The sequence below is a fragment of the Rhipicephalus sanguineus genome, chromosome 6 (genome assembly GCF_013339695.2).
Source record: "Rhipicephalus sanguineus isolate Rsan-2018 chromosome 6, BIME_Rsan_1.4, whole genome shotgun sequence".
Lineage (NCBI taxonomy): Eukaryota > Metazoa > Arthropoda > Arachnida > Ixodida > Ixodidae > Rhipicephalus > Rhipicephalus sanguineus.
Genome location: NC_051181.1, coordinates 177,467,617 through 177,492,870, shown reverse-complemented (window position 1 = coordinate 177,492,870; position 25,254 = coordinate 177,467,617). Strand labels below are relative to the sequence as shown.

At 47.7% G+C, this 25,254-nt stretch overlaps 2 protein-coding genes across 2 annotated transcripts in view; both read right to left on the bottom strand.

The window, feature by feature from the left end:
* LOC119397092 (leucine-rich repeat serine/threonine-protein kinase 1) overlaps positions 1-25,254 on the bottom strand; it is a 140,557-nt gene that overhangs the window by 76,282 nt on the left and 39,021 nt on the right. The window lies entirely within an intron of this gene.
* On the bottom strand, positions 1,399-6,441 carry LOC119397094 (rabenosyn-5). Its single transcript, XM_037664536.2, has 8 exons — positions 6,186-6,441; positions 6,040-6,120; positions 5,829-5,969; positions 4,921-5,082; positions 4,025-4,164; positions 3,005-3,075; positions 2,008-2,091; positions 1,399-1,761 (listed from the first exon to the last, which is right to left on the bottom strand). Exons 1-8 carry the CDS (start codon positions 6,322-6,324, stop codon positions 1,428-1,430), a joined length of 1,152 nt encoding a protein of 383 aa, XP_037520464.1. The 5' UTR covers positions 6,325-6,441; the 3' UTR covers positions 1,399-1,427.

The following is a 25,254-nucleotide window of genomic DNA, read 5'->3' as shown; positions in this document are numbered from 1 at the left end:
ACTTTGCCACCTCTATGGTATGTACGGCTAGGGTAAGCATGACCAAGCGTTTTCCAGAATTCAAGTTACTGATCAGTTATTCATTGGCTATCGATTAGTTATCGCAGATTATCAGTCATGCATTTTTTGGGTCAGCCTAAGATCATCCATTTTCTATAATGTATTGGTTATTGATTATCGGTTACTAATTTATTGGCTATTGATTGGTTATCACAAGGTATTGGTCATGCATTTGGGCCATGCTAAGCACATCCAAGCGTTTTTTAGAATGTATTGGTGATTTATCGATTAGCTATTAATAGGCTATCTATTGGTTATCGATTGACTATCACTAGGCATCGATGGCTATGCTAGGAGCTGCTTGGCACATATACGGTTTCAATGGCGCATACCTGCCGACTTGACTTAGACTATGCAAAGCCAGGCCGAGTTTCTGCTAACACCGCACGGACACATGGCAAGCTTAAACAACTCCACTGTTAAAAGACACCACAAAGTGCAGTGAACCAGCTTTTCTTGCATTGCCATGAAGGAGTGCCGTGAAGCCACCTTGCACACCAAAATTCACGTATAACTCGCACTCCAAATTTTGTGGATATCCCTTGCGGGTGATATGCAAGAAAATATGGTATATATGCAATACGTTGGCGTGGCACAGCATGCAAAGTAACTCCTGCTGGGCGGAAGGAAGGGCACCCCAGTAGCTACCAGGCGTTTCGCAACGCTGGTGTGACCAGTGCCACCAGTGGTGTTCATAGTGCATGGGATGAGATCTGATGAGAAACTGTGGTGTTAGTCGGCTTCCAACGAAATGCATCATCTCAAGGATGCAGGTTCGTTTCCTGGCCACGGCAGCTGCATTTTGATGGGGACATACCCAGTCCCGTGTCCACTGTTTTCCTTTTGTGTACTGTTGTATCGCGCCCCTCTGCTTATCATGAACCAACGCCAACTCGCCCAACTTTTTACCTTACTGAGATGGGGACAAAATGCGAAAACACATGTGCACTTATAGTATTTAGGTGCACATTAAAGAAAACTCATATGGCCAAAATTAAGCCAAAATCCCACACTATACCTCATGACCATAACTTAATGCTAAAAGGACAAGATGAAGAAAATGGACAGGACGCGGTGCCTTGTCCTTTTTGCACTAATTAAGGACAAAGGACAAGGCGCCGCATCCCGTCTGTTTCCTTCATCTTGTCCTTTTTGCACTAATTAAGTTACGTCTCAAGTCAATTCGTACCAGCTAGCCCAGGTCACATTTCTAAAACTCGTAATCATATTGTGGTTATGGCACATAAAATACCAGACATTAACGAACGTTTCAAAATTAAACATTGTTGAATGCTGCAGTGCATGGGGTACACTCATCATGGAGTCCTATACAACATGTTTATAGAAAGTCTGTAATTAAGTATTGTTTATTTTGCTGGTGTGCCAAGCGTGCGCCGCAGATACTCCTGCTTGAGTTCTTGCAGGTTGGCCTCGAGAGAAGCCAGCTCCTCGTAGCGCTGGCTTTGCCGAGCCTGCTGAATGTAGCCGCGGATGATGGCCATCTGTTGTGCCAGGGGGTCTTCCTCTTCTGGTGGGGCCTTTACACTGTTGGGGCTCCAACCTTGCTCCGGCTTTGGCTGTGGCTTTGGCAGGCCCGGCAAGCCCAACAGTCCCTGACGTAGGAAGTGGCTGGCCGCTAGCCGCAGGGCACCCCGCAACTGAAGTTGGCGTGGCGTGGTGCCTCCGCTGCCGATCTGTCGGCTGCGGGACAAGGCAAAGCACGAACTGCTGAGCAATGACACTGCGAGACCCACCAGAGTAGCTTAGCAATCTTGTCTCATTACATCGTCAGCGGCAATCTATTGCCACCCTCAGCATGCATTCTGTTTCTTTGCTCTTTTGGCAAATAAAGTAGCTAAATGGTTACTTCACACGTTCTAGCTGCATTTAGGCATCCATCGTGGAAGGCAAGCCCAACCTTCCTGAAGTAGCAGCGGCGCTGCTCACCTGACTAGGTCTAGCTGCTCGGCAATTCGGCAAAGGCGCGCCCTTGTTGCTTTGGCTTCCTCTTCAAGTCCTGGCCGACCTTCCCTGCATAGAAGAATGCATAGCGTGATGTTCAGCTTAGTTTCCAGTTTGACGATGATTGTGGCCATATCTTGGAAGAAGTCTCTTGATTTGCCAGGACACTGTTCAATCTTGGTGCCTCTTCTCCAATCGTGTAACTGTTAGCTTAGTAACATTCGCTGCATGCATAGCAATGTAGCTGTTCCTCCCAAAAAGCTAGTTCAATTCACTACTGATTTAGTATTTCTGAGCATCAGGTGCCATTGCTGAAGTGTTTGGAGACCCTGTATTTGCACCGCTTGTGTAAACAAGTCGAGGTAAGCTTGCAGAGGTACAACATTGGTCTTAACTGTGTCTCACGGTTTGGTAGAATACGAATCCCAGTAAAGAAGAAGGCAGTACAGCTGCATTTGAAGACAACGTAAATCTCATGAGTCACCTGATAATATAAAAGAACAGCAACTCCAGAACGTTTCTCACTGGTGTCACTGCACAATGTATGTATGCTAAGAACAAAATGTCTGATATAAAAATGGCATCCAGTGCGAGTTTGTTGTGACATTCTGCTGTACATCTTGCTAGGGATGACAGCCTCTTGATTTTCCCTGAATATCAAGAGAAACACTTTACGTCTCGCCTCAATATACGATACCCTCATGAGCCGCTTATCCTGCGGACAAAGAGGATGAGGTGTTCCCCGGTCCATTGTTTTTGTTCCGGTACACCTTGCTGTAAATGGTGTAGTACTATACTATAAACGCATTTTCTGACACCTCCCCGTAGAGTACCTCTTTGGTGGAACTGCTTTGTAAGAGGCTATGTCTGTAAGTATGTTGGAAAGGCGTCCAACCACAATGCACATTCGTAAAAAGAACATTTCAGTTGTGGCACAATCTTTTTTTGCACTTTCGTCAAATGTAGCATACTCGTTCCCCACCTCATTCCATCGATCAGATGATAGTAGCCGGGCAGCAGTTTCTCAGCTTCATCCATTAGTTTCCGTAGGCGCTGCAGGCAGAGAAGAGAAATTTTTTCTCGACTTGAAAAGAGAGAGAGTTTTCTATTGAAATGCAAAGACTTTTTTTCCAGCATGTGCACACAGTCACCTACATGCTACTTTGCATGGTGGAAACTATAAGGGATTGAAAGTATGAAAAGGATGTAAAGAATATGTCAGTATTTACACATACAATATGTTACAATTGGAATGAAGTTGATAGGAAAATAAAGTTTGGCCATTGTAATCCTATATACAAGTACAAGAGCATTTCCTAAAGCTTGTGAAGCAAGCCAGTACCCCACACATAAGCAAACGCAACAAGCTTAGTGCCTATTACTGCCTGCAAGAACAAGGGATTGAATGTAATGCACTTCTCAGCATTGGTGGTGCCTGTTTAACTTCGTCATTTAGCCTTAATTTCTGTAGGCTGGGCATTCAAACTTTAACCATGTAAAACCACTGGCACTAGTTTGCAAAGTGCACTAAAATTATATCTGCATGAGACCAGAACAAAAACATGGATATGTGTCCCATCCCATACATAGCAGTGACAATAATATACTCGAAAAAAAAAGAGGCACACAGAAATACTAAACGTGACAAAAAGAACAGAAAGCAAGCGAAGGCAGGCGATGCTTATTCTAGTGAAGCACTCCTTTGGGCTAGTTCGTACATGTTGAACAAAGGTTGGGGAACTTTGCGCTGCGTAGGCAGTACAGAAGAGCACTCACGGAAGGCACAGAAAACAGAAGATCGGATAGGCATGATTGCGCCTACCCGTTCTTGTGTTTTCTGTGCCTTCCGTGAGTGTTTTTCTGTACCGCCTATGCAGCGCAAAGTTCCCGAACGCTATTCTAGTGCTTTCTTGCATACATAGTGTGTTAATGCAACAGTCAGACTGAGATTATGGTGGTTCTTATTGGAAAGGGGTCCAGTCGAGAAAGTGTGCAAGAGAACCTCGTATTGCGCCAACAGTGGGGGTGGCTGCTCGGGAAGCAACAGGCGGCGGTTCAAGAGAACACGGCAGTCACGGCACAGGCGCAGCGGTTCCTCCCCAACGTTGGCTGATGGGCTCCCAGCAGATGCCACCAGCTGCTCTGCAAACAGGCTTTCCTGTATGCACACTGCGCATGACAACTACTGGAGGCACGCACGTGCTGCCTCTGTCACAGATGCAGAAAGCCTCAAGACATACACACAAGGTGTATTTTTATAGATACAGTAGCTACTGCAAAGCGAGCTATAATTTATGGAGTTAAGACAGAAAGACGCATTGTATATGAAGTAATACTGGGGTATTGGAAGCAGTTCTTGGGTCAACATAACATTTTTCAAGGAAAAAGAAATCGGTAGTAGGCAAACTAGGTCACACAAACTGTTGCAAAACTATAATCATGGTGAAATCTGCACTAAAACATTAATTTTGAAAATGTGTATTGTTTGCGTCAAGCGTACCATATTTACCCTCGTAATGCCAACGCTAACTAATATTGCCTATCTGCTCTCTTAGCAATGTAACAAAATAATACACTTGTACCATTATGCCTCTGACTCGCTCCATTAGATGCTTCGTACACTATGACAGTTGTTGTTCGGGAAGTTCACCACCAAATTTCTTAAGTGTGGAGTTTAATGTTTTGGGACTACATGGTTAGTTATAAGAGATATTGTGGGTAGTCAGCGCCCCACCCCGACTAATTCTGACATGTAGCTCTTCGGTGTACATACAATGTACAGTAAATCAGCACTTTTGCATTCTGCCTCCATAACTGGAAACCAACTTGCACTCAACAGTTTGATGACACGGTCCACTGAGCCTTCACTGTGGCAAAAGAAAATACTTAGTTACTTACGAACAGTAGCAGAGTCCAGGAACTCTGAGCATAGCTGGCACATGATGCCTCCACAGAGGCGACAGTGATGTCGTCGACGAGAAATGCTGAAAGCCTTGGCACAGCTGGGGCACAGTTTGACGTCCGCATCTTCCACCCAAGGCACGAGGGACCGTTCACGTGCTGCAATGCACGCGCAGTGTTCAACCTTGGATTCAGCATGGCACAATTCACTGGCTTCATTTCAGAATAAGGACTACTGATGTTTAATGTACTACCCTGCCAATCACGTATGTGCAGAAAAAAAGTCAGTGATTTGACAAAAAAGAAACTCTGCAGTAAATTAGTCAGGTAGAAAGAATGACTACACGCCTTGTAGTGACAGTAGCCAGGTGCCGGCTATTAGACGTTGCTGGCAAGCGTTTCGGCATGCACTCCGATGTTCCAGAACATTTCATCCAACATAAGCAGTCTTGTTCATGCATGTGGCAGCTCAACAGTAGCACACATTACCTGTGTTATCGTCTGCACTTAGCTGGAGCAAGTGACCTTGCAACATTCAGCATATAACGAATGAACATGTCGCAAGGACATGTTCCTCATTTTTAACCATGGCAAGCGTGCCTTCACAGTACTTACACATTGTATGTCATATATTTGAAATAGTCTGGGTTGATTTATATACAAGTAATGCAATGAGCCAAGCAAACCTTCACGTTACCAAATGGGCAAACAAAAACGTCGACTGTTTCTGAAACCAAAAAAACTCTTCGGGATGAGTTTGTTGGTCATAGTTCCAATGGCCTGCGGTAGGTTATTCAAGGATACGACAGTAGTTGCTACACACAAGTGGCTAGAGGACAGCGCTGTTTGCACTGGTGCAGTGGCAGCGTGAAGTGAAAACTATAAACAGTTAACGTCACATGTACCTTTCCTCATCTCGGGGTCACTGGGGGCGTCCACTACAAGTTTGGTCAATCGAATGAGCAGCTTGTTGCTCTGCCCTACGTAGCGATCCACTCGACGACCGCGGATCATCCGTACAGTGCCTGTATGAGACTGGACAACTCCTGAAAGTGATTTGCGCAGGAATTATATAGTGGCATTCCAGCGCGACTCGTGTAATAATTGAATACGCACCAATTTCCTGTTGCCCCCAGTCAGGCGTTTGTTCTTCCTCGAGGACAGGAGAGTCCGCGAGGATCTTTCGCCTGGCGCGTCCTGCATGCATGGACAGTTTATAAGCATGCTACAACAAGTGGGGCGGTGTACCGCATCGCGCATACCGATGAATCCCTTCAGCGAGTGCAAAACATCTCGCTCGCCGGCAGCGTGGTTGGCTTCAAAATGAGCTGTCAGCTCCTCGAAGTTTCCCAAGTCTTCCACGCAGATGGGACAGAGGTATCCCTCCTTCACATCTCCCATAATAACTTCCCAGGTGCAAGGGGCGAAACCAACTGCAACTCTCCGCAGTGGAGAAGTAGGTGACGTCGAAATAGCGCCGTCAACAGGAGTTTTCCGCGCGCTTGTGCCCGCTTCTTTTAGCGCAAGTCTGATACGCTCTACGTTATTTCGACGTCTATTCATCCACATGCGTGCTGTCGCTGCTGTATTTTCCTCTCGTTTCTGCGTCCGGCCTGTGTAAGCAGATCCCCGTAAAGAGAGCGGTCGGTCTCCGTAATCACTACGTGAGTGGAAGAACGCCGTATAAGCGGTCTTATAGCCGCCGTGTGCAGCCATGTCTTGTTCTTGACCCATCGCAAGAAGCAATGACCGCGGTCTCGAACCGCTTCCGTGGCGGAAGCATGACCGCTGATCTTTGCCAATTTTCGTGTCGCTGTAACAAGCTACCCGATGGCCGACGATCGTGAAGAATACCCGGGCGAGCTGCTTCACCAGGCTGCTCTGTGGGGGAACGCCGAGCTGCTAGAAGACTTGCTCAACGGCGACCAGGTAATGCGTGCTTCCCCATCCAGTCTTCGAGTGGGCAGTTGTGTATTTAACGCTTGAATGCAGGTGCGGCTCATAGATGCACCGGATATGCATGGAAGGACAGCACTTCACGCAGCCGCAACCAACAGTGATGAGACCTGTGCCCGCATCCTGCTACAGTCTGGTGGTGAGTCTCTGCTGAGATATGTGAAGCATGATCGCGCTTATGCACGACACAGAAAAGGCGAGTAACATCTTCATTTTGATCCCGTAGCCTTACTGAAGTCGATTATTATTGCTTTCTCGTTTGGTATTACTGTAAGAGCTCTTCTAGGTCCAACATGCTTACGCCCGGTTGGTTTCGCTCGAGTTAGAGAATATTGATTCTGGACGTTTATTCGCGATATTAGGAAGAGACTTTTTTTTAATAGCTTGACACAAGCAGTGGTGCCTAGGCAGTACAGGTGCTATCAGCCTCTGTGTTTATGGGTTCTTTTTTGCATTTAGTTAAATTCTTACATTTTGACTCCTGGGTCAACAAATCCACGCGTCCTTCTGCCTCCTCCTAAGCCACCCTCTCGCAAAAGGAAATGTTGCTGTTACAATGGTGAGCCGAAGTTGTGGCTAAGTGATCACCATGAGTTCACGTCGATGAACCCACTGATTTTAATTGCGAAGCTTAAAGTGGGGTACTCCTGAAGACAAAGGAAAGCTGTCTTCTGAGGTTAGTTGACAATGAGCTCCACAATGCTGCATGCTCATCCCAGTGAATCTTACTGAAACACCAGTTGCACTTCTTGTTAACTTCCCTACTGGATCATTTCGTTATTCTTTACAGCATGAAGGAAGAGATTAACTTCAGCAGGTTGGAAAACTGGGCAGCGCTCGTCCCGTGTTCTTCCTTTCGTGTCTCGTTTTTCCACGCTTCCCATTAAGTAAGAGATGAATGGTTTGTTGACGGCTTGCATACCTTGACGTGTGAGAACAGGCGTCGTTGCTCGTATATTTGAGGGCCATTTTGCATGATATTTTCCTTGCTTGTTCACAGAGCAATGGCTTAATTTTAGCTCAAGGGCCCCTCAGATTTTTAATTAGGTGGAATATCAAGGGTTTCTGAGGGAGCAATACTGGTTGCTTCAACTATATTATTCAAGCTGAAACAAGCTCTTAAAGGGGCCCTGCAACACTTCTCCAATTAATCATCGAGTGGCTTCATTAAAGGAGTGCATTCCCTCACGAATCGACTGCTGCAGAAATTTTTATAATCCGTCAAGAACTAGCAGAGTTACAGGGATTTGTCGCATGCTTTAAGCGCTTTCTCTCTCCTTTTGTACTAGCGAGCGTGCTGAAAGCTAAGCAGGGGGGGATGGATGACAACAAGAAGGCAAGAAGATGTCTGTTTGTCAGCGCATGTCATGCTCTTGAGCACTTTTTTTTTCTTCGAACTTGCGGCTTACTTTCAGTGTGATCGTGAGCGCCGGCGCATAGAGGCATCCCGCTGAGGCTCACAGTGCTCAAATCAGGCTATGGCCGTAGACTTTGTGTTTATGGTACAGTCATTTGGGGTTATGGCATCACTTGTAGAGAGGAGATTGAGCAGTTTCTAGCTGACTTTGAGAATTAATTGTAAATTCTAGGCCACGTGCTGCGCTATAATGTTTGGCACACATGTTTTCAGGACCCTCGTCTACCGAGCGGCAGCGTTTTCTGACCATGTTGAAAAAGTGTTGCAGGGCCCCTTTAACAAAAGCCCAGAGGAAAAAAGAAGCGACCACATTTGCTTATTTTGTGGTGCCTGTCTTTCTGCATCGTCAATTAAGTGGCGATGTTTAAACCACCGTTTGGTGTTTCTTCTTTATCTGACCCATACATTGAGCAAGCAAGCAAATGACTAACCTTGTATGGGCCTTGCTAGACATCTTTTCTAACTTTACCAGTACCTGCGTACTTTGTAAACATTTGCGTTCATACATCGCTTTGAACCTCCTGCAGAATAGGTGTCAAGATTTATGCATCCAAATCCTGTCCTAACTAACACCCCTGGGCACAGCTAGCATTACTTAACTTGGTGACCGATGAGGATAACGTACTGACCTCTCTTTTCCAGCAAACCCGAGTGCCGCTTGTGGAATTCATGACCAACACAAGGTAAGCACATCATCATCACAGAAAGACTGTCTCACAAGGTCTAACTTTTGTGTGCTATTGTTAATTACCACTTATAATGTTGCACTGTACATTTAAGCAGTATCCAAGCAGCTGCTGTACATCGTGTTTTTGCAGAAATGGAATAGTTTCTTTGAATGCACCACAGAAGAGACAAATAGGAGATTATGTTTGTCAATGCATCATTAGCTGCAGTGGATGCAAGTTTATGCCCAGGTAACTGCCCAATTGAGGAAGCTTTACTAAATAACTGTTTGGTTAGGGATCTGAGGACTCCTGTTGCAACTGCGTAGTACAGTTTAAGCAAGTCACTGCTTACAACATATTATATTTTGTAGAGCTTCTAACACAAGCACTTGTTTCAAGATTTTCATCCAAGAAGTGACCCATGGTGCACATTGGTGTTCCACAAAATTTTGTCTTGTGTGAACACGGGGAGCAAATCTTTTGACAAGCAGACTTGTCTTTGTCAAAGCAGCAACAGCAAGAGGAAGGTCTCTTAAAGAAAATATGTAGAAGCACCGGTGTACTTTGCAATGTATTTTGTGCATTGGTGCATCTTAAGGCTTGTGCATGTCTCAGGATTTCCACAACTGAACATAGGCTTTGCGCTGAACTACCTACAAGTCTGCATTTGCAACATTCTTCCAAAAGTAATAATCAGATAGTTTTAACAGTGACCATACAGTAATTGTCAAAGTGACGTGCATTGCCAACGTTTCATGGCCTTGGTCGCTATTGATAGGTGGTCAGAAGAGCCTCTTATATATCACTACTTTGCTGTCATCATGATTTATTTTCATCTTTGCCTGAAATATATGTCAACTATCAAACAAACATGCTGAGTGTGTCGTAAAGATTAGCTACTAGTCTTGCAGGGCTACTGGCGCAGCTACTTACAGGGCAAATATTGTGCATCTGAAAAAAAACCTCCAGATTGGCAGCTTCATGTATAACAATTCGTGCTGCAGAGTGTTGCGTGCTACACACGATGTTTCAGTACAACAATGCCACAATTTTTTGTAGCCGTTCTACTCGTATGTTACTTGTCTTAAGGCTACACATTTGACTGTTGCAGTGAAGTGAGAGGTTCTCGCAATGGCTACAATAAAGATAAGCCAGCCTCAAATGGTAGGTGACAAGGGCGAGATATTAGAGTCAGTTGAAAAAAGTCATTACCTAGTACTGGCTCAGATTGCTTTATATGTATGCATCAGTAATACACTCAAACCTCGATATAATGAACATGGATGTAACAAATTATCGGTTATAACGAAGTAAATGAAGAATAGTCTTGTAATAGACACAGTGTTACAAATAAATGGTTATAACGAATTTTCGGATATAACGAAGTTATTTTTGTGGCAGATGCGACTTTGTTATGATGAGGTTTGAATGTATTCATAAGGGAAGGTGTAGGCCATGGATTTGAAGCTAGGCTGTGGTGGACTCATCTATTTCTGCCTTTTAGCTCATTCAGTATCCTGAATGACCACGGCACACTAAAGGCAAGAGATTTGTGTTCAAGTTGACGCAAGTTCAAGACATTGACGTTGTTACGGAAGTTTCTTCCGTAAACATTCTCCTTGTGGACATTAGAGTCAAGTTGATAAGTGCCACTTCTTCTTGCTTTGTTGTTTTCATTCCATAAAAACATTTCTAAAATCTGTTTTTCATTTGGATTGGAGAAAGTCTTCTGTACCATGAAGTCCACTTTATTGCTACTCCTGATCATAGGCTAACATTGTCTCTCACTGCATCTCACTTCCTTGTACTGTTCTTTAATAAGTCCTTGTGCAATGTCAACATGAGCTCAGTGTGTTGCCATTTAAAACTTGCAGTGCATTGTATTTTCTGAGGTGCCTTCCCCGTACACTATTGCAGACACCACTACATGTTGCTGCTGAACTGGGTCATGTGTCGACGGTACGGCTGCTGCTTGATTCAGGCGCTGACTTGTTGGCCCGCGATGCTCAAGGCCAGACAGCTACCGATGTTGCTGAGCTCGCCGGGCATGCACAAGTGGCGGAAATGCTCCGAATGGCCACTGGTGCGTGTTCATTAAGACGGGTTGATTCGGACTCTCAAAAGTACTTTTACCAAGACATGCACATGAGGGACACTATGGAAGGTTTGCTGCTGACATGAGATGAACGTGACCTGTTTTTAATGTAAGAAGAACCTAGTACTAAGCTGTCTTTGCGACTGTTTTATTTGAGCTCGTTTCTGGCAGCCCGTAATGGCAAAGCATCTAACTTGATATGCAAGAGCACATCTTAGCATACCCCCCTCCCCCCTTTCTATTTGTGAACAGTGAGCTGTAGAGTCCAGGCCTACCATATTTGTTGGTTAGCAATGGTTAATGTTTGCTAGTGTTATCTAAGTGATGGTTAATGCCACAAATGTTGACTATATAAGGCTAAATTATTGTGTCTGGTGTAGACTTACTATTTGCTAATGTGGACTAGTGCTGCTATATGTTGGCTAAATGATGGTTAAAGTTGGCTAATGTCAGTCGTTGGGTGTCGTAGTATACCGGAGTCATTATCCTCTCGCATTAACTTAGACAACAACATAATTTAGTTCTGCCACGATTTTTTAACATGAACTGAACGACCAAATGAATATGAATAAGCGTTACAAGAAATGAACTGGACAAGGAATGGCTAGGTGTGATGAATATTAAACACTGAGTTCATCGACCCTCATCCATTAAGATCTGCTGGGCTGTCAGTTCTGACGAGTGGTTTGCATTCCATCATCTCAGAGGATCTGGAGCAGAAACACCAGGAGAGCTACACTCGACTGGCAGCTGCGTGTGCCCTGGGTCAGGTGGACGAAGTGCGAGCCCTGTTGACAGAGCTGGGCCCTCGGGCCGAGGCAGTGGTGAACAGCGAAGGAGGTGCTGGGGGTGGCACATTGCTCTACAGGGCGTGCGAGGATGGTCAGCTCGAGATCGCACGCTTACTGCTGGAGCACGGTGCCGATGGTCGAGCCCACCTGGTCACTCACTACTCGCCTTTATATGTGGCCTGCTACAGGGGACGCACTGACATCGTGCCCTTACTGCTCGAGGTACGATTGCTTAGCATCAGTTGCTTTGAGTCAGTCCACTATGGTCATGGGTTTGACTCCTGACCATTGTGGCCTCAATTCTATAAGGGCAGTATGCAAAAGTGCCTATGTGCCATGCATTTAGCGCATGTTAAGAAACCATTGTGGCCATGCTTAATTGGGAGGCTTGCACTACAGCATTGCTCATAGTTCATGGGTTCTCATTTGGCACTGTTTTATTGCTTAGCATCAGCTAGTGTGAGTCAGCACATTACGGTCATGGGTTTGACTCCTGACCATTGTGGCCTCACTTCCATAAGGGTAGAATGCAAAAGTGGCCATGGGCCATGTATTTAGTGCATGTTAACGGAACCATTGTGGTCATGATTAATTGGGAGGCTTGCACTACAGCATCTCTTATAGTTCATAAGTTCTCATTTGGCACTCTTTGGCCAGGCCTGGTCTTTGCACTGCTTAAGTCCATGCATTGTCATCATCATCATCATCATCATACCTGATTGGTTGCTTTGTAGTTGTAAACTTCATGATTTGTATGCATTGCTAGTATTACGGTTACCATAACGAATGCAAAAACCGCAGTGTAAGCTTCTTTTTTTTTCAGCTTGTTGAGCATAAAATAGTTCACCTCGTTTATACTGTTTATCATCTTCTGCTGCAGCATTTTCCCGAGCTGGTGCGTGAGCCGACAGTGGAGCGCTGGCTGCCAGTTCACGCAGCGGCACTTGGTGGTCACGTGACTGTGCTGGAACAGCTGCTGGGACATGCCTACCCGCCTCACCTGCAGAGGCTGTGGGAGGACCCAACTGGAAAATGGGAATACCCGCTGGCCTTCGACGTGAACGCGCAAGACGCCACGGGCCAGACGGCCCTTTACATGGCTGCCTGCCTCGGTCATCGACGCTTTCTCGAAGCGCTGCTGAAGTGGCGCGTTTGGGCGAAACGGCTGCTCACGGCTGATGAGAGCCCAATTGCAGGTATGCCTTTGTCATAGGTCTGGTCTCGGCTAAAGTCCCTGGATATGTTTGCTTTCTTTGCCTAGTAGCAACGTCTTTCTCCACCTCCTTACTCTCGCAAGAAATGTCACCTGCCACGTTCTTCCTAACTTGCATATGCAGAATGGTCAAGTGCACAACTTTGGGTTGTTTACGGCCTCTTCTACGTCACAACAGGTGATGGGGATCATTGGAAGATGAAGAAAGTAAAAAGATAGACCAGTGGAAGCACAGTTTGTGCTGCTGAGGCTAAGGACTGATTTTTGTCGTAGTGGCAGTCGGTGAAGTGGGTAGTTCGCGTTTGGGCAGTCGGTGAAGCGGGTAGTTCTAGCATAACCATGCACTTAATTGCCAACAGTGTTGAATCACGTTAAAAAGTATGTGACGGATGGAAACAGCTTTTAACCGGAAATTCAGCGGCGATGATTAGAATGACTCTGCAGCACCTCAGAGGTTATCGCAGCATAGCTTTTTGTAAATAACAGTATGGTATACAGGGCCTCCAGTTTTTGCCAGTCACTTTGGACGAGAGTCTTGAACATCTGTGATTGGGCTGACGTTGCCTGTAGAGTATGCACTTGAAGTTCAGAGAACTTTATATGGCCTAGAAGCTTTAGGCAGCTTTCTCCCCATTATCATTCTTTAAAAGAATGCATGTGTGCAGTGTGTGTGAGCTTTATTCAGGGAGCACAATGCACCTTTGAAACTTAACCTCATTCTCATGCATATAACTCATCCCACCATGTAACTACTCATATACCTGATTCCAATCCTCTGGAAAAAATAAAGTCTACTTATATTATTCACTTAAATAACCAAATAAACAGGGGCGGCGCCAGGATTTTTTTTACTGGGGGGGCACCCACGACAAGTGGGTTCCTTCAGGGGGGGCAGAGAGGCTGGGAACATATGCATTGTATTTTGACTATATTTGCTTGCTCTTGGGGGGGCAAAGGGGGGGCAGGCGGAAATTTTGGGGGGGCTGGAGCCCCCCCAAACCCCCCACTGGCGCCGCCCCTGCAAATAAAACAGCATTAATGTCCTTTTAGTAGACCAGAAGTGATTCTTAGCATTACTAAAAACTCCAGAAACATCTCTTTATGTTAAGTCACCCCTATTTGTTGCTGCGTATTTGTTGTTGCCTGGAAGTTCGCATTCGTAGCAGTAGATTTTTGCCTTCAAAAAGGTTTCAAGGCACTGAAACATTCCTAGCAGCGGAGCTGCATGCACAGGTAAAATTTTAGTATTGTTGTTGTTCTCAGTCTGTAATTAAAATCTTTTCATCTTTGGGGCGGTTAATGAGCTCTAAATGTGATGTCTAACAAATACTTTCGTTTTACAACATAACTGAAGTACACTCAAACCTCATTATAACAGTGACATCTGCCATGAAAATAACTTCGTTATATCCAAAAGTTCGTTATAAACGTTTATTTGTAACACTGTATCTATTACAAGACTATTCTTCATTTACTTCGTTATAACCGATAATGCGTTACATCCGTGTTTGTTATATCGAGGTTTGAGTGTAGTTACTAGTCACTAAACTAGATTTTACTTAATCAGTCACTGTCTTTTCAGTCTTTCATTGAACAGCTTGCTTGTCCTTGTCATATGTTCATTATTTTAATACTTATCAAGACACTTGGTGCATGTGTGTATGCAGACACAGGGCATGTGCAGTCCATTGTGACACGCCTCAACCTGGCCTCGGGAGGGGCTGCTCCACGTGAGATGCAACTCTGTCCCGTGCGGCTGGACCTCTACTGCAACCAGGGTAGCGAGACGGCGCTTCACGTTGCCGTACGCAAGCGGCATTACGCACTAGCAGCTGCTCTACTGCGAGCCGGAGCCGCACCGAACCTTCCAATGCGTGGAGACAGGTCAGGGGACTATGACGCAGTCAAACGAGCTTTGCGTGAGCGTTTTCTGTATTGAAGACAGTGAAATACAGCGAGATACTCATTTTTCTTTACTTGATGTGACCAGTTTTTGTTGACTAAAAGCTGTTACACATGCATAGTAACCTTTAGCACAACGAAACGGCACAAGACAGATGACACGACACTACGCTTCTTCTGTTGTTTTGTTGCGCTAAAAGTTACTATGGACAAGCACCAACTAGCCGGTGAATGCATTCTGTTACACATTATCTCTTGGTGCAAGCCGTGCTCAAATTTATCGGAACATTCTTGAATGTTTTTGATTGTTCTAATCGGATGCCAGCAGGGGAGTACGTTCTTCTCGATTGTACCAGCACTATCAATTGCACTGTAATGTACTATGACTCGTGTGACTTGGCTGCGTTAGTATTTACTGTCACAACAACGTAATAATGTAATAAATATACCGTATTTACTCGCATAATGATCGCACTCGCGTAATGATCGCACCCCTAAATTTTGTGGTCAAAATTCGATTTTTTTCCCCCGCGTAATGATCGCACCCCGAACTTGCCGCAGCGATATGTCGTGTGCCAAGTCTAGCTGATGATCATCATGTTTACCATCTGTCGAACGTTACGTAAATAACTCTTCAAGGCTCACCAAGTGAACTGCACGCACCAAACAGATTCCTAATTTCTGCCCACCGTTGGCGGAAGCGTGCCGTCTTAGGATAGCAGTAAAGACAAATGCCGTAGTTTTCACCACATGCCCGCCATGTGTTTCTACGTCTGTGGCAGCTGAACGCGCCCATCTCTGTTTCTGTCCTTTAAACATAGCTATGCTGTTGCCGCAAATTTACCGATTTAAACGAAATAATTCATTATTTCGACGGAAGAAACTGTTCTGACGCGCATGACCCACTCACGACCTCCATGACTTACGAGAAAAAACGCGTTCGCTTAGCTCCGCCAGCCGCCATGTTTGTTTTGATCACGTGGTTTTGATATCCCACAGTGTTAAGGCCCAACCGGCCCAACCGCATGCACGCGATTTTCGAGCGACGGAGACGAGCGACAGGATTTGCTGTCGTGGAGGGCCATCCATCGCCGTCGCTTGTCGCGTCGCAGGTTTTTGGGAAACCAGAAAAAATCGCTTGTCGCCCGGAAGTGAGTGTGACGATTTCCGGCAACATGGCAGCATCCCTGATCCTCGCTTTTGCTTCGGTTGCAATTTGCTCTTGATGCTTCCAATCGGCGCGTACTTCAAGGAAAGCAAGTTATGGACTACCTTCTTTACAGCCCCATCTCACGTGGAGAGCGAGGCAGCGGCCGTATTTTGTCGTTAATTTTGATCGACGGTTCGTTTTGATGTTTCGGTGGTAGCTTGCTGCATTTGTGGTAGCTTGCTGCAATGTCAACATTGTCGTCGTGTGAGGTAGCCCTTCTCCTTGCGAAGCAGCGATGTGAGGTGCTGCGGCTTTTCTTAAACGTTTCATGACAGCAAGAGGAAACGTTATCGAGATGCGCCTCGTGGGCTTGTTTGAGTGCCGGTTCACGATGGGGCGATACGCGAGTTTTACTGCCGCGTTTAAGCTGAAGGCGGTTACGCGCTCGAGCACGGCAACCGCGCTGCCGGCAGGCATTTCGGCGTCGATAAAATCAGAATTAGGTATTGGAAAAATCAGCGTGAGAAGCTCATAGCTACCAACAGCACGCGCCGGGCTTTCCGCGAAACCAAAACTGGCAAGAGCAAAACTGTCGCCAACAGCTTCAAGAAGACAGGCATATCTAACGCGCTCGACGGAACGGAAGGTAACCTTCTGTGGGACTGTGATGACACTGCCGGTTCCGACAGGGAATCGAGCGGCGACGACACTGACGCCAGTGACGCTTCAAACTCTGAATGAAAGTTAGGGGGTCAGTGAATGAAAAAAATAGGGCAATATGCTGTGAGGACATCCATTAGTAGTGATGGGGGTATGTGGCGCCCCCTGGGCGTGGTGGCAACAGGGGACATCCGGCCTGTGTGCGGGCAGTGTGTGCGCGGACGGTGTTGTGGTTGGACGAGAGTGGCGCGGGATTCGGGGAGTGAGGCCTAACGAACATGACAAGTGGGGGCTCGTCCGGGATTGGACCGACTGAAATTCCCGATGAATTCGTACAGTTTATGCTGCGTCAGACAAATGGATCGGCTATCGAACGTGAGCGCATAGCATCTGAGCTGCGGCAGGCGTTAATGGCCGCTCTCGTGGTTCCCGGAGGCAACGAGCGCCGACCGGCCTTTGTTGGACCGCCGGCTACACAAATGTCGGCGACGGTGACAGCGCCCATTGCGACCACGTTGCCTAGGTTTGCGGGCTTCCAGGATGTGCAACACCCGGAGGAATTCCTCAGCAAAGTGGACAATTTTTGCCTGATTAACGGCATAGCTCTGGAGGACCGAGTTCGCCGCGTCGTTACCGCGGCGCTTGACGGCAGCGCGAAATTGTGGCATCGTTTCGCGGGTCCCTTCGCTACGTGGGATGCCTTTGTCACCGCTTTCCGACGGGAATTCGCGTCGGCCGACGAAAAGAAGCGCCTGAAGGAAGAGTTGGAGGCACGCACTCAGCACCCGGAGGAGAACTTGAAAGAATTTATTTATGTTATTTCCGAGTTCTACGACCGAATCGGAGAGGAGGTTGCCGACGACGTCAAGGTCGACAGAGTGCTGCGCCAAATGCACCCCCAGCTGCAAGACTTGGTAGCGGGGTCCACCTTCTCAAGCTTGAAGGCCCTGACGGATGCGGCCGATGGCCTGATGGAGCGAGTGCGGCGCCGGCTACAATATCGGCCTCCGCCACCCAAAACAAATCAGGTCGCACGCAACTTGGCATATTCGGCGCATGGCATGCCTGACGCAATGGCAGTGCCCCAGCACTCCGCAGCAGTCGTCTCCGCGCCGAATGCCGGTTGGACACCTGGGTGCGCGTGGCCCCTCCACCCCGCAGCATTGCAACCGTCATACCACCGGGACCAGTGGCCCATAATTCGGGCCCAATCTGTCGGCGCACCAACGTACCGACCACCAGCGGGGCGTCGACCTCAGCGGGCCCCGAGCCAAGTTGTTTGCCGACGATGTGGCGGCGTCGGCCACATTGCACGCAACTGTGCGAGTAGACCGTGCCAAGACAACGCCGTTTGCTTCCAGTGCGGCCGTCCAGGGCACTTCCAGGCTCAGTGCTTGGGAAACGGGCGCCAGTAGGCACCGGTTCGGCGGGTTCCTACTGCAATTTTATTATGCAAGTTGCATCTGCAGCCGGAGGAGAGAAGGAGCCGCTCTTGGATGTTCGAATCGGCAGTACGACGTTCCGTGCATTGCTCGACACTGGGTCCAGCGTGAGTCTCCTTGGTCCACTAGCCACCAGTGAGGCATGCTCTTCGGGGGGAAAAAGGAAACGCGAAACTCGAACACTCCGCTTGGCATCAGGTTGGTCCCAGAGCTCCGAGGCTACAAAATGCAAAATAGAGTGGGATGGCGGCTCCCGGGTTCAAAAATTTATTTGTCTGCCTGACCTGTGCCAGGATGTTGTGCTCGGAAGGGACTTCCTTACAGCCACTGGCATGTCCTTGCACATAGCTTTGGGCGGGTGGACTATAGGTATGGAGCCACAGCTTGTTGTTCCATTTGCCAAACCAGAGAGAAAGGTTGCCCCAGATCCAGTGGATGATGCCAATTGCCTCGAAAACTTGTTTGAGCAACAGCCAGACGCTGTGGCATGCAACACCATTAGTGGCTCAGGACAGCAAGCAGAAGTGATGAGTGAGTTCAGGGGCCTGCTGGGAGAATATGAGGCACTCTTCACAAAGTTGCCTGGTTGTACAACACTCATTGAGCACTCTATCGACACAGGTGACAGCACACCAGTGCGCACAAAACTGCGCCCAGTCAATCCAAAAAAACAATGCATCATGGATGCTTGCTTGGACGAGATGCTAGAAGCAGGCCTAATCAGGCGGAGCATAAGCAGCTGGACAAGTGCACCAGTCCTGGTGGGAAAGAAATCCGGAGGCTACCGGGTGGCTGTCGACTACAGACGCTTGAATTCCTGCACAAGGGTACCAGTGTACCCAATGCCTCGCACTGATTGGCTCCTGGCTCAGCTAGGTAATGCACAATGGTTTACAAGCTTTGACCTCTCCCAAGGGTTCTTCCAAATTCCACTGCGGGAACAAGATGTTGAGAAGACTGCATTCATATGTCATAGGGGCACCTTCGAATTCACAAGGATGCCGTTTGGTGTGGCTGGAGGCCCAGCCACATTCCAAGCTTTAATGGACAGGGTTCTTGAGGGCATAAACCACAAATTTGCCATGGCGTTCCTTGATGATGTCTTGGTGTACTCTCCAACAATAGAACAACACCTGGTACACGTCCGTGAAGTCCTTGAAAGCATCAAGAATGCAGGGCTTACAATTAATCCAACCAAAGTACAACAATGCACTCAATCCCTTACCTTCCTTGGTCACGTTGTATCTCCAGGAGAGTGCCGACCAGACCCAGAGAAGGTGCGTGCAGTGGCAGAGTACCCACGGCCATCCAACATGAAGCAGCTGCAGGCATTTCTGGGCTTAGCTGGATATTACAGGAACTTTATTCCACAATTTTCCCTCACTGCTAAGCCCTTAACCAACTTGCTCAAGACTCAACAGAAATGGCAGTGGACGAGCATTGAAGAACAGTCATTTGCGACTCTCCGAGCAAGGCTGGCAACAGATGCAGTTCTGAGCTTGCCAGACCTCAATGCACCATTTGTAGTTGAAACAGATGCCAGCAGTGTTGGTATCGCCGCAGTGCTGCTGCAACATCGGGATAACATTTTGAAGCCAATTTCATTCATCAGCAGAGGCTTGTCGGATGCGGAGCATAATTACACAGTCCAGGAGTGGGAGTGTTTGGCCGTCGTATGGGCTGTAGAGAAATTCCGATCTTATTTGGAATTCACAGAATTCGAAGTGCACTGTGATCATGCATCGTTGGCTTGGATGTTCACCACTGAGCAGGCATCTCCTCGTGTGCGGCGCTGGATGCTACGCCTTCAAGGGTTTCAGTGCAAAATTAAGCACCGTCGTGGGAAGGCCAACATTCCTGCTGATGCCCTAAGCCAGGCACCTGTTCAGCCAAACTCCAAGACAGCAGCTGAAAGCCTGCCTGAGAGACTTTTGCCACTTAACTTGGACACTGACGAAGGCTCTGTCATGTTTGAAACCTGCCTGCCAACCACCATTGAGGACCTTAGTGTGATAAACTGTGCGAAAAAACTAGCACAGGAACAACAACGTGATGCTCTTTTGTGTGACATAACGAGAACTATCCAGGGAGAGTGCCTGCACAAAGGCACTGCCGAAACCCGTCGTCTGGAGGATCTGGCATCCACGTCTCATCTAGAGCCATCAGGACTTTTGGTGCAATGTCGCGGCGACCGCACAGTAGCCTGGTTGCCTACTCACCTTCGCCCCTTGGTCCTGCAGATGGCCCATGACCACCCGACAAGTGCCCATGCAGAATTCTGCAAGACACTGCGGCGCATCAGAGACAAGTTTGTGTGGTTGGGCATGAGCAATGACACATCGAAGTATGTCCGCAGTTGCTCAGTCTGTCAAAGGATGAAAGCACAGCGTTGCAAACCCCAAGGATTTATGGCAAGCCAATGGCCTGCAGCACCAATGGAAGAACTTAGTATTGACTTAATGGGGCCGTTACCTACCAGCCCTCAGGGGCACAAGCACTTGCTGGTCATTGTTGACAAATTCACCAAATTCATTGAGCTCTTCCCTCTTCGTGCAGCAACAACACAGCAGATAGCCAGCCGTGTGGAAGAGTTCATCTGCAGACACGGGGTACCTACTGCTATTTCTAGCGATAATGGGAAGCCCTTTGTTAGTAAATTATGGAAGAACCTGCTTAGGCGATGGAGCATCTCGGAGCGCCACACGGTGCCTTACAGGCCAGCCGGACAGATGGTCGAGCGGCACAATGGCACCGTGAAGCAGTGCATTCGTGCATACTGCAATGAGCACAAAAACTGGGACCAACACATTCCCGAGATTGCTTTTGCAATGCGAACTGCTGTAAGTGCTGCTACTGGATACACCCCAGCCCTCCTCTGCTATGGCCGTGAACTCCGAACACTCTGGCAACCCACCGATGACAAGCAAGACGCTGAGCCTGCGGTATCATCTTCTCACGCATTCGCAGTAGAACTTCAGTCCCATTTGGCAGAGGTCATGAATGCTGCACGGCAGCATCAGCAACATGCTTGGCGTGCCCAGAAGCAGCACTACAACCAGTGACGCCGAGCCACGACATTGGAGGAAGGCGACCTTGTCCTGCGAGAAACCCACATACTCAGTGACGCTGCAAGAGGCATCTCATCGAAGCTGGCACCAAGGCGAAATGGTCCATTCCGCATCTGCAGACGTATTGGTCCAAACACTTTCAAGCTCGTCCACCCACAGAATGGGAAAGCTTGTGGCGAGGCCCATGCCGACCAGCTCGTCAAATACCATCCTCCATGGTCAGCGGGGAGCTTCACGCTTCAAGGGGGGGACGGGCTGTGAGGACATCCATTAGTAGTGATGGGGGTATGTGGCGCCCCCTGGGCGTGGTGGCAACAGGGGACATCCGGCCTGTGTGCGGGCAGTGTGTGCGCGGACGGTGTTGTGGTTGGACGAGAGTGGCGCGGGATTCGGGGAGTGAGGCCTAACGAACATGACAATGCAATGCATGTAGTTCCTGCGTAATGTGTGCGTTTATTACAAAGATAAGCCTTACTCTACTTTTATTTTTGGTTATGTTCAAGATAGCTATCGTAAGAATTCCGATACGCGACTTGTTTGCGTTTTCGGTGCTCAAAATATTTCGCAGAAAATTTACCCCGCGTAATGATCGCACCCCGAAATTTGCGTCAATTTAAAAAAAAAAAAGTGCGATCATTATGCGAGTAAATACGGTAATAATAAGCAGCCGCTGTGTCGTGAGCTTTTGTATGCCTTCTGTTGTGAAATAAACCATCTGCTATAGTGTTCCCACGCACATTATCGGTTATAACAACTCCCTGTTCCTGGGCATTTGTGCAGAAAGGAAAAAAAGCACCCGAAACATCAGAAAAGGAAAAAAAAAGAAGAGAACCACAAGCTGCTTGACCAATCTGCGTACTGCATGAGCTGCACATTCATAGAATAGAGCCAGTTTTCTAGATTTCTCCACACCCCTAACCACGTGCCTGTCTCCCTTCTACCCCTCCCAACGCGAATGAACTAGATTCTCAACGTTCAGTATGAAGAACCCTGTTGCACCCGTGAGCTGTAAGCTGTGGATGTGTGGGAAAACATGCGAAAATGAGCCGGGTAGGAGGCGGGGGGGGGATAACATTACAGGGGGTGGATGCGGTTGGTTGGGGGTGGGGGTCTAGGGTGCCTGCCAAATAATGACAAATGAATTTTCATGCTACTTGAATATTGTTCTAAGTTGGTACAAGCGTAACGTCACCTTCTGGCAGACCATGCCAAATGGATCGGCTCACTGTATACATTGGTGCTTGTAGCAACCATAGAAAAGAGACTCTCCTATGTGAGTGATGGCAACAGAATCGTGACACTCTGATGCTTCAGCCCATCGGGTGCTCTGCTGGAAGCATGCCGGCGGAGGGACGCTCAGATGGTGGAGTTGCTCCTGCGTCACGGGGCGCGAGACGAGGACGGAGCTGCCCTGGCGGCACTTCTCCCACACGGTGGCAGGCTCGTGTCACGTCTCCTGTCGCTGCGTGCATACCGTGATCCTGAACATACTGTCAACCAGGTGGGCATGCCACATTTATTTATTTACTCGTTCATCAAATCATTACCACGGAGCACTTTATAGGAAGTTAACCGGGATTTCTTCCAGATGCATTTTTTGGTCAGCATCGAAAACGCAATTTTTCGAGCTAAAATTGGGAGAAAGAAACCTCCAGGGATGTAAGATATGGAATAAGAGACTATTACAGTGATGCTACCGCTGCGCCAATTGCGCCAGACTGCGCCAAAGTGCCCTGGCTGCTACAACCTGCTACATTTCCTCAAAATTTGGAGATTCTGCGCCAAGCCTGCGCCAAAGGGGTGTTATCTGGCTTTCAGAGATGAAACTAACTACATGAGGTTCCCCCATTAAGAGCGACATCGCGCTGTACGCGGACGTACGCGGACGTTCTCCATGAGAGTGATGAAAATGGAGACAAAATACAGTATAACCTCGTTACAACGGATCTGTTTACAACAGACATTCGGATATTACATACCAATTTGCGGCGTTATGCCGACCTCCTTATTAGTTCCATTGATTGATCTTCGTTTACAACGGATTCTGGTACAACGGACATTCGGATATAATTGACTAAAATTTCAGGCCATGAAGGTGGTCAGGACTCCTTTAGAGCGGACTTTTCTACCACGGTCATTAACTTCCGACTTCAAACATCGCTTAGCATACTTTCGGGACGGGAGCAGCGCACCGCGGATATCGACGTACCGATTTAAGAACGAAGGCCGCCGATCCCCGATCTGTCAATGATCAGCTATGCCTAGCTGTAGCGACAAAAAAACGGCGCGCAGCGTGCTTGGTGTTGCGTTTGGGACGCTGACACGCGAAATTGCAAGCCGCTGCCACCGCTTCTCCGCGCGGTCGCTGCGCGGCGAGCTTGGCCGGGGGGTCCGCTGCCGATGCGCAAGATTCCCATCCGCGGTTCTGAGGAGCCAGTGGGCAATGCGATTCGTTGCTTGAGACGAAGGACATTACGGCTTCTTCGCTTTCGAATGTCCGCTAGCGCGATGTTCTTGCCCGCAAAGTTCGGATTTGGCTCGTACATCGGCACCGTGAACGGAGTTAGGCCTAATCACGACATCTAGTAGAAAGCTCGGTTGCGATGTGCGTGGCCGCAGTGCCCGATGTTTCAAAGTACGTCATGCTCGATTGCGAGTACAAGGAGTTGTCCCGCGGTGGTCTTCGTCATAAGCTTCGAAGTGCTGATAAGAAGAACCTCGAACAGCGGGTCCAACGAGTCAACGCTATTAGTCGCACGTCTGCGATGTTCGCGACGAGTGCGGCGCGCTATCGTAATCTGATGATTGAGCTTCCGCTTGCAGCTGCCCAACTAAAGCGTTCCAAATTATCGTCGACCCGTAAACACAGAACGAGTGCGAACGCGTCACTAAGTAGCGCAATTTTCGACAGCCACGACCTCGCGACGCACAAGCAGCAGACGACGATCCCGAAGCGAGCATTAACACGTTTTGGCTGCTTCTGCGGTAATACCGCAGAAGCAGCCAAAACGTGTTTTTCGTACGCTTGTTACTGAATGGAGGAGCCAGCTGAAACGGAGAACTTGAACGCGGAGAAATGCTCTTTACGACGAGCCCAAAATGGTGGCGCCCAGTTGCGCCGTTGCCGTGCTATAATTTTGAAAAACGCTTTTTTTTCTATTTCCGCAATTTTCGCCAAGTCGGCAGACGCAAAACAAATTTTTTATAGCACTTCTACGTAGTTTTCATTGAAGATATTTTGGAATCAGATAGAAATGGGCTACAGAAACTGAAAATGCGATTTTCCAAAAATCGAATTTTTTTTGGTCCCCTGTTAAAAATAAGACCATGTTTGTGACTCGTAATTCTCTCCGGTTATAACAGACCCATTCAGTGTTTACATGAAAGTCTGTTGTAACAGTACTTGGATTTTACCTACTCCCTTTACAACAGACCAAAATCCTCTTCACTATGAAGGTCTGTTGTAATGAGGCTATACTGTATCAATATGGTGTTGTCAAGCGGACGAAGGAACTGCGTTTTGTGTTTTTTTTTTGTAATCAAAGCATCAACTGTAGGCCACATGGCGTAGCAGCAGTCAAGCGACATGCAGCCATGAAACGGCACATTGATGCTACCAGTCGTCATTGAGACGCTTCAGGTGGGCTGCAGCGGCCGAAAACGATCCAGCCGACTTTGGAATTCGGCAATCCATGGAACGTTTTGCAGTGTGACCGCGTGACAAACGCAGAGACTCTGTTTGGGCTTGGCATGACTCTCAAGGGCATCCCATACTCGTGGGCCGACACAGCAACTGCCTTGTTTCCCAAGTTATTTGGAGATTCCGAAACAGCGAAGCAGTTTAGTTGTAAGAGGTTCAAGGCATCCTACATAGTTAGTGATGGCCTCGGGCCGTATTTCAAGAAACTTGTGCTTGACGAGCTGAACAAGCCGGATGTGGTTTTTTCTGTTAGCATTGACGAGACCCCC